Here is a 10,496-nt window from a genome sequence, read left to right as displayed (position 1 = left end):
AATGTGAATTTAAAAACATTCCTATGTAAAGTTCTATCATGAGACAAGTTCTGCTGAGAAATTCAGAAACGGTCCATCAAATTCTTCTTTGTCAGCTTGATTTAATGAGACCACCAGAAAAGGTAGTAAGTAGACTATCCACCTGCATAAGCTCAGTGGCGGCGCTGCACATGTGGATATTCACAAGCTTCAAAAAGATGTTGGGTGGTGCACATATGGGAGAAAAAAATCTATGAAGTACCGACCTTTTAATCTTGAAGTTCAGGAAAAATGAAATTTTTGAAGCAGGGTATGGTCAATACAGGGAGGGAGGGAAGGTTATAAAGAGATCACATTTTATGAGAGTCTATAAACTACTGAATGGTTAACATGTCTCTTCTACACTGAAATCTGGTGAAGATGCTCATCCACCAGCCTTCAGAACTTCACTGGCTTTTCAGCTATTATATTAATACAAGACTTTGTAAACTGCTGATTGCAAAGTATTAGTATTGAAATTAGTAAACAATAATAAAAATGTCACGTAGAGAAGTAAAAATTTGCCGAAGCAAACGCTGAAGCAAATGACAGAAAGATTGTTTAGGCACGCACCTGATAAATGCCAAGGAGATTACGTAGTCTGTGTTGACAGTGATGGTCCAATCACAGTCCCTGCTGTGGGGATATGGGTGAGGGAAGTTTGGTGAAAGAATAAAGCCTGAAGATCCTGTTAAATTGCCTCCACAGGGTGCTTTAAACAAACAAAGAAAACCCATTAAGTGATTAATAAAATTTATTAGCTATCCATATTTGTGAAAAATAATTTTCTAAAAAAGTTTAGGTTTTGTATAGACCTGACTTTTTATAGCATTCGAGGCTTGAATATTGCATTGTCTTTCAAGAAAGACCATTAAAATATTAAATACATACAGAGTATATAGATATATTGAATTTAGCTCCTTTACTAGTTTAAAAGGCATGAAAAAAATTACATATATACTTACCTCCCTTTCTATTACTAGTTTTTTGTTTGTTCTCATGTACAAGAAAAGCATTGAGAACAGGGGTAAAGATGATTTCTCCATGTTTAAAAAATATATATATCTGAAGGTTACCAGAAAAGTAAGAAACAAAACAAAGCAAAACAAAACATCAAATAATATGTTGAATGATAGGATATGAGATATTTGGGTCATTTTCATCCTCCCTGGTACCTTTTTAAAAAAAATGTATTTATGGAGGAAGAGACTTTGCTATAGTTAATGGGTAAAAACAGATACTTATCTGAGAACCTACAGCACATTACAATAAAATACTCTTACGTTGAGTGTGAGGCTATTCCTAAATTCTAGTTAGTTGCCTAACTTGCTAATAAAAATGGAAAGTTATTACAATTATGTCAGCTCCAAACAAAGGCTTCTACAATGTTCCAATTAAAAGGCTCAACAAATTGTGAGTGAAATTCAGAGAATAGATTCTTTAGGGAATTATTATTGAGGTCTGTTAAACACAGTTTATCTTCAGAAAAAAAATATATTACACAGAGTTGGCAGCTTCAGAAAAATAGAGAAATTAAGATATGGAGGTCCTTGGTGGTGGAGTGGGACTATAAATACAAGAGAGACAGAGAGAGAGAGAGAGAGAGAGAGAGAGAGAGAGAGAGAGAGAGAGAGAAATTGAGATGCTCATGATCTCATGATGTCTCCTACACATAATCAGCCCATCAGCATTCTTCTTTAAAAATTATAGTTTACTCAGATAAATTTTGCCATTCAATTACAAGGCACACTGAATTCTTTTGACAGCATAAAACTGGCTTGGGAAGGAGGAAAATTTTGGTCCTGGCAACATTGCAGATCTATGTTCTTTGCCTGAGTCTAGATATGCAAAATCATAATTACAGTTGGGTAATATTTGCCATCTTAATTATGGATGTCCTTGATTACCTTTCTCCATGTCCCTTTGTATCTTTGCCTCAGTGCCTCAGTCACAACAGATGACTTTAGTGCCTACTCTGTAGTGAATATCTCTTTGCTCAGACTTAATTTATTCACCTTCCTTATCCCCTTACTGCTTACTTATCCCCTGTGCATTTTTGTGGTATCTTATCAAACGATTAGACATAAAATATCTCACTTTCTGTAGGCCTCCCTTGTCAAACTTCAATGCCTCCTGAATATTTCTACATTCACAGGAGAAAGAGTCCCTCCTATTAAGCAGGATAACACCATCAATCTGGTCACATAATCCCTCTTTCTTCTCCATAATCTTTGTTCATTTATCTCCTTTACTCTCTGGCTTCTCCCCCTTTATCCACAGACATGCTCAAGTCTCTTTCATCCTAAAAAATAAAACAAAGTTCTCTATGACCTATTGCCTTTCATTTTTTTTTTTTAACTAAAAATGTTGAATTTTACCCAACGCTTAAGAAATCCCCTCACTATTTTGTGTTTGGTTAACTGAGCTGCTGGTGAGGAACCACCCCTCCCCATATGTCTTATCAGGCCTGAGATAAGAGTTTCCTATGACAAGACCAGACACAGTCCCTGCAAATTCCCATTATTTGATTCAGATGGTTAGTTGAACTGCTTGCCCTCACTGATCAATCAGAATAAAACGCCTGTTACCAAACTTTGGTTAAACTTCTCTCCTTCCTTTATGCCCCTGAACTTGGGCCCACCCTCAGCCTTGAGCCAGCACACAACCCCTGCTAAGGACAGGCTGGACTGAGAGGACAACATTCTCTGATCTTCTGTCCCATCCTGCCACCGTTTCATCCCACTGCTCCAAACCTGGTTTATTCTAGACTTGTGTACTCCTTTCTAAAAAAAAAAAAGTCCCTTTTCCCTAACTCTTCAGATGCTTGTAGAGCTTTTTTGTTTCAATTGTAGTTTACATTCAATATTATTTTATATTAATTTCAGGTGAATATAGCACAGTGATGAGACATAATTTACAAAGAGATTCCCCCTGATAACTCTAGTACCCACCTGGCACCATGCGTAGTTATTACAATATTATTAACTATATTCCCTATGCTGTAATTTACATCCTGGTGACTGTTTTGTAACTACTGATTTGTACCTCTTAATCCCTTCATCTTTCTTACCTATCCCCCAAAACCCTTCCATCTGACAACTACCAGTATGTTCTCTGTTATCTATGAGTTTGTTTCTGTTTTGTTTGTTCATTTATTTTGTTCTTTAGATTCCAAATAGAAGTGAAATCACGTGGTGTCTGTCTTTCTCTGTCTGATTTATTTCACTTAAGGGGTGCTTATAGATCTTAAGATCACAATATTCTCCCTGTCACAGTAGTCCCTGTTCCATGCCCCCACCCTGCAATATTTACTTTTTAATCAAAGTCTCTCCTTACTTATTTCATATTTTATATTTTACAATTCAGTCTTTTGAAAAGGGGGTCTAGTATTGTTGCCTCTTTCTTCACCTAATGTGCAATATTTACCTATAGTTGCCTGACACAATTAGCAAAGCAGGTCACCATGGGGAAAAATAGTTTTTTATATTTCAAAGAAAAACACCAAACTATTCATGCTGAGAAAACTTATTATTTTTTTAAAATTATGTTTAGAGAGTCACAATAACCTTTTTTTTGCTTAGGGATCTAGATTTTTTTTTTTTGGTCTTTTTCAACTCATTCTCTCTCCAGCCATTGCTATAGCTCCCTCAGTTACTTGACGCCAACACAAAGGCATCTAAGTTTATCCTGAAATGACTTTTGTATTGACTAATATAATGGCGACTTTTTTGCCTTTATCTTTTTCTTCATATCTAGTCATTCTTAACTGTTGACTTTCATTTTAAATTAATTCTCCTTGTTTTTGGAACTCCACTTCTAATTTTCTTCTAGTGCAGTGGTTTTCAACCTGTGGGTCGAGACCCCTTTGGGGGTTGAATGACCCTTTCACAGGGGTCGCCGGGTACTCGTATGTGGGCGTATCTGCATGTGGGCCTGAAGACGGATAGAGGAGCGGTGTCTTGGTTCCTAAGACCATTGAAAATATGTGTTTTCCGATGGTCTTAGGCGACCCCTGTGAAAGGTTGAGAATCGCTGTTCTAGTGTCTTCACATAGAATTTTTATTGCCAAGTGTTTTTTCTTTAATTTCATCTTACAATTTTGATATTTTCCTGAGTTTCTTTCCTAGTTGTCTCTAATTTTCACTCTATTACATTCTTCCTTGTTGACCATATCTATTATTTGAATTTGTTTTCTGTTTATACACTAATGACTTTTTCCTATTTTCTCCATCAGATCTCTGCTTAATTCTAAATCATATGCCCAAATGCTTACTGGTTATCTCTATACCTGAGAGCCCACAGGTATATCAAACACAGAATATTCAACATTTCCAAACCTCAACTCAATTGTGTTCCTTCTTTTGGATTCCTAAATTGTTTGATTAGCGGTATCACCTATATTCCTAAGCTAGAAGCATAAGATTCTTCCCTTTTCTTCACTGAATACTTGTATCTAATTCATCAAGAAGCAACTACCAAGACTAACTCACAGGTCCTCATAGATATTTTTCAACCCATCTCCTCTTTCCTTGCCTACCACCATATTTCTAGATCTGACTTTATCTGCTTCCAGAATTATTGCAATGGCTTCTTGTTTCTCACACCTCCAGGTTCCTCCAATTCGTCTTTCCCCTAGGGAAAACATCTAATCATACTATGCCCATGCATATCATTCTGCAGTTCACATCGCCTAAAAGGTCATACCTCAAATCTAGCACAGCCTTCGTTACCTGACCCCTGCAACCTTTCCAATTAATTCAACCACCACTCTAGACACATCGTGTACGTGCCAATACCATCAAACTGCTTATAGTTACTGTTACTTTCATGCCTTTGCCCATGCTATTTCTTTTTCCTGAACTGTCCTTTTCTTTCTACATTTACATAACTCTTATGTTTCCAGGTTCACTTTGGCTCCAGGAAGTTCTCCTGGGAATTTCCAGCCTTGAGATCTGTTTAAACTCTCTCAAAACCACTCTGGTATCTATAGACACCTCTGTCTATCTCCATTATTATTCTTACCATATTTTTTTTAAAGATTCCATTAAAGTGTCTGCATTCTTCACTAATCTATAAGATAAAGACCGTGTCTTATATCTTATTTTGTACCTGGGATTCAGCACATACTATGCATTACATAAGTGTTTGTGGAATTGCTAGTGGATCTTTGTATTGGTTATGAAGATAGTCAAGATGACTACACGTGAACATAAAATCTAATTTGTAGCTATGAGTTTTGATAAAAATAGTAACATATTTTGCTATTGGAACTTGAAAAGTTACAAGAATTTGAAAAAAAAGAAATGTGCAATAATAGCAAATATATACATATATATGCTTAAAAGACAGAAATGATAGCAAAATGTTCTCCGTGGTTTTTCTCATGTGCTAATGTTGCGGGATTATGTAATTTAGAGGAGCATGATAGAGCATTGTTTCAGTTTTCCTTATTTTTCACAGGGAACATTGGTCTTTTTCATTGTTAGAAAAATTTTACATATGCACACATCCATATATATCTTTATGTGTGTATATCCTTTCTCATAAAAGATATAGAAAAATCTATTACACGTATTTTTAAGTATCTTAGTGGATATTTTCCATGAGTATATTATTATTTGGATATAAAATGCTCTAAAAATTCTTTTAATTCTATTTTTTAAATTATTTATCAAGGTTTTCCTGTGTGGATGGAAAAAGGTGTTCTATGGAAATTAACCTCATAGGGTGATCTGGTCAGAAATTCCTAGCTGGGCAGGTGTATAAGAATTTAAAAGGAAAAAGGCCTGCCTGGGGTCATATGATTGGATTCATGGCTTAGGTATGCACTTACTCTCTGGAGGATTGGCTACCCACCAGGCATGTAAGGAACAAGATGTGGAGTTGGCTCAAGGTCTTCGAGACTGGGCTGAGCTCCAAGGACTAGTCCTAATCAGTGCCACGGGCTAGCCCCGGCTCCTGGCCAGATCAGGGGCTGGTCCCATGTATTGCTTACACATACGCCATTTGGCTCTAAGCAGCTTTTGTTAGAAAACCCTTAAGAAGCCCCAGGAGGCAGGGATGAGCAGCAGCTCTTCCTCAACAGATTCCACTGTGTCATTACTCTGAGAAATGCCCATGATGCTCTAATTCCGGTGCTGAACTGCCTGTGATGCTCAGATTCTGGTGCTGAATTGGATAAAGGGGCCCTGGTGGTATGATGTAACTATTTTTCTATTTCCCTTGCGACTATTTACTTTCTATTTTCCTTAGCTTTTTCCCTGTTAATAATAAACCTCTTATCTACCCCAAGTGGCTTGTGGTGGTGTGTCTTGCGCATAGAACCCCAAAATAGAACTCAGTCTGTGCACAGCTATCGATATAGATTAATTATCGATACAGCAGGTCATGGTGGGTAGTCACACCCCAGGCCTATAACTTCTCTAGTGAAGGTTTTAAGGTTTAAGCTGTCCATCGTGCTTGTTCATCTAGGTTAACACACCTAGATGTGTTGAAATGCCAAAAGTGATACCCCTGAAAAGGGGTATTAATCCTCAAGAGAGCACATCATCTTGTTAACTATCCTGTAATCCTGCCCCCGCTTTACTTTTTTCCCACCCCCATGTAATCTTCCTTACATTCCCTCTTTAATTTCAAATGCGTATTAAGAAGCTGTAAAACTGTTACTCTCCTGAGCATTTGAGATCTTGCTCCCTGGCATATGTTGTCAGTTTGTCCCAAATAAACTCAAACATTCTCTACAGGTTTGGATGTTCCCTAGGTTGACACCCACTATATTTCATTACTGTAGTTGGTTCTGAAAATCTACAAAAGCCATTAAGACAACAAAGACATTATCTGACGTTTGTATATCTCAAACACTCATTCAGTCAAAAAAAAAAAATCTTTACCTTAAATATACTAAACTTTAAATACCATTTAGAAAACACATTTATTTTATGCATCTAACCATAAAGCTTTAGAATAAGACTCTCCTTAAGTGAAATAGATTTATGGGTTAAAGGTTCAGTTAGATTCTATGGAATTCTGACATTACTGATTTGTTCTGAGTATAATTACTTTGAGGCAGTTATACAGGCAACTGTTGATAACTATTTTACAATCTTCTTAATTTTTTTACTCCAATCAGTTGTATTTGTTTACTGTCTCTCTCAGCAGCCTATGCACACTAATGTCTTTGTTATTTACTTTCACACTGAGCACTGCTATTTTCCTTCTGGCGATGTCAAAGTATTTTCATGCAGTCAATTTTGTTGGAAAGAATTCTATTAATTCTCTTAAATATGACGTCCTTCTGTTTGATACTTGCTATAAGGCTGACTACTTCTACATACAAGCAAAATGCTTTATGCTCCAGGGTCTGAGACATAGACTTACGGAGTTTTCTCTAAAAAGTTCAGGGTTTAATCTTTCGCATAGTGTTTCCAATCATGGAGTTCCTTCTTATCAGTTTCAGAGGTCAAGTTTCCTGCAGTCTTAGCAATTTTTCAGACATTTTATTTTTAGGGTATTTTCTTCCTCAGAGAAGCTCTAATGCATATCCTCTCCTCAAGCTATCTTTTCCTACCAAAAAATAATACACAGCACCATAATCCATATAAGAACTTTCCCCAACCTGCTCGATTTAAGTATGACTTAGTGTTCAACATTTTTTTTTCCCCTAGAATTAGGACTTTCTAGCTAAAGTCTTGTCTTCAAATGGAATTTTATAACAGCCTATCACAAAACTCTTTAATTTTTTATGTGTTGTAATTTAGTATTTTCTAGAATTTCAGTATAAAGCTGTTTAATATTTTAGGATTCTAAGCATAAAAGCATTTGATATAATATAGCCCTTCTGGTAATTCTAATAAGCAACACCCTTTAACGAGGTCTAAGAATCAAAATAAAGCAAGAAGTTCCAAGCATGTCTATGGTGTTCTAACATTTCCCTTTTAAAAAAGATGTGCTTTATGAGATACTCAGTCAAATTCCAATTAATTGGAATGTGGCATTTTAATTTAATGGGACTTTCTTAGGTTAACTGAGTAGTAAACAAGCAAATGAAAACTTCATTGTTTCAGTCTTTTTTCTCTTAGAAAACGTTTCTTAACAGTGTTTTTTCTTTGCTTATATGAGCTTAACTTATGGTAAAATATAAATTAATTGACTGATGATTTAGAATCTTGCAATGGTAGATGAAGAAGTGTAAACAGAAGTAATGAAGTATAAAGAGAGGTTCAGCTAAATCTGAACTGGATCAAGCTATGTCCTTATTTTGTAATTACAAAAAAATAAATAAAGTCTCTTTAATATGATTTTCCCTTGTCATCTGCCACATTTTCCACAGACGTCTAGAATTGACTGCTCGCTGGCTGGCTGGTTTGAGCTTTTGGATGGATGTGTGTGTGTGTGTGTGTGTGTGTGTGTGTGTGTGTGTGTGTGTGTGTTTTGTTTTTTTTTGTTTTTTATTTGTGTGTATACAGTGTTTTTAAAATTGTAACATATAAAATACAAAAAATGTGTGAAAATTCAGATTTTTTTAGTCTCATTTCTCTAGAAAGTAGCTTCATAAGAACAAGGAACTTCTCTGTTATGTTTTACTGTTAAATCCACAATATTTAGAACAATGCTTAGGATACACTGAATGACTAAGAAATTTTGAGTTTGCAACTCTTGCATAAGAAGTTACAAGATAGGGTAAAAAAATATCTAAATAATTGAGTCTTTCAGTGTGTTCCCTTCTGACTGAGGTACTAAACACTCTTTTCTTATTACCAGGTAAGTTAAAAATAAAACAAAACACTATGAATGATTATTTAAAATGTATTTATAAGTTGGATATATGTAAACAAAAATAAGGCTTTCTCTCCTAAATGTGCTAATTTTGCTTGTGCTAAATACTATAAGTAACACAACGATGAACAAGCAATGGAATCTTCTATCCAGTTGCTTACAGTGTAGTAAGATAGAGAATATGTAAAGGAATAAAATTTTGAGGAGAGACAACATACTTTGGACAAAATGCATTACAAATTCAAGACGACACCAATTCTAATGCACTGAAGCAAAACTAGTTTAATATAAAAAATTTAATAATGAAATTTTAAAAAAGATTATATAGCAGGTTTTCTCACTGGTTCATTCCAAAGGTGGTACCTCTCTCTAACTTTTTCTCAGATCTAAAAAGAAATAATATGTATTTTAATTTTCTAGAGTCTAAGTAAGGGATTCAAGAACAGAGCATGGAGACTAAAGGCAGTCTGCTGGAAGTATGAAGCAAGCTGCTGCAAATCCTTAGATCATCAAAATAAGAACTGATATTCTTTTAGTGTACATGAATTGAACAAAATGTCAAAGCTTTGAAACTCAAATACAAGTTTTGATAAAATTGTCTTTCTTAGAAGAAAGAACCATGGTCGAGGAAAGGTCAATATGGCCCATTTCATATGTAGAGTCCGCATCGTCTACAAATATTAAAAGCAGTGGAAAACTACATTCATATAGTAGCTAAGGGGAGATCGGGATTTTTCAAGAGCTTTGATTCTTAACTTTTTAAAGGATCATAAAACCACTGAGAATTTAATGCAAGTATGGACATTCTCCTCAGTTGAAAAAGAATGATCATTTACAATTTTATACCTTTTTTGGAGGTTCATAACCCTCTGAAAGCTTAGACTCTCCTATAGGTATCTATTCTAGAATATTGTTCTTAATTAATGATACCAATGCACATTTTTAACCATTTTTTTTATACTTGTATAAAATTTTAATTGTTCTGTAATTCATACCTATACAGACTGGTGGGCTGGGCTGCCAGAAGTATCGATTTTCTACCTGAATGCAGGTTATTCTTTCCTCTCCTTGAAGCTCATAGCCTGGGTCACATTGAAAAACAACGGTGTCCCCAGGTTCTCGTCCATCCCCATTTCGAGTTCCATTCATGGGAACGCCTGGATCACGACACGCAGTGGCAACAGAGCCTGTCAAAAGACAGAAACAAATGTTTAGTCTTGATGGTACCAAAGTCAATCCTGAATTCCAGACCTTACTGTTTAGAACCTTCCATATATTGATGTGCTATTAGAAAATTAACTTTAAAAACACTTGGGTGATTTTAAATGCCTGCACGATAAATACTTTAAAAATTGTTTTGTTCTTGTTAAACAATTTATGTGCTGACTTATTTCAAGGAGTGGTATGACATTTTAGTAGCTAAATAATAGATTTACTCAAAAATAGTAGATGCTCTGAGACAAACACTGTGACCAGGATAAAAAGAAAGCTGCAGACTGGGAGAACATGTTGGCATTGGGTGCATTCCACAAAGAACTTGTATCTAGAATACATAAATAACTCTTAAAACTCAGCTGCATAAAAAGAAGAAAAAAAAACAATCCAATTACAGAATAAGCAAAAAATGTTTCAATGAAGAGGATACCAGATGACACATGAAAAGGTGTTCAACATCATTAGCCATTAGGGGAATGCAAATGAAA

At 35.4% G+C, this 10,496-nt stretch overlaps 1 protein-coding gene across 1 annotated transcript in view; it reads right to left on the bottom strand.

Annotated features, from left to right (window-relative positions):
* CSMD3 (CUB and Sushi multiple domains 3) overlaps positions 1–9,980 on the bottom strand; it is a gene marked incomplete at its 5' end in the record, with an annotated part of 280,868 nt that extends 270,888 nt beyond the window's left edge. The window contains 2 exons of the mRNA XM_019628256.1: positions 592–730; positions 9,789–9,980. Of these exons, the coding sequence (XP_019483801.1) occupies positions 592–730; positions 9,789–9,980 (331 nt within the window). The remainder of the gene's footprint in view (positions 1–591; positions 731–9,788) is intronic.
* Between the last annotated feature and the right edge of the window lie 516 nt (positions 9,981–10,496).

Source organism: Hipposideros armiger, unplaced genomic scaffold, assembly GCF_001890085.2.
Source record: "Hipposideros armiger isolate ML-2016 unplaced genomic scaffold, ASM189008v1 scaffold_770, whole genome shotgun sequence".
Lineage (NCBI taxonomy): Eukaryota > Metazoa > Chordata > Mammalia > Chiroptera > Hipposideridae > Hipposideros > Hipposideros armiger.
Note: the sequence above shows the minus strand (reverse complement) of the source record. Positions and strands in the feature narration are given on the sequence as shown.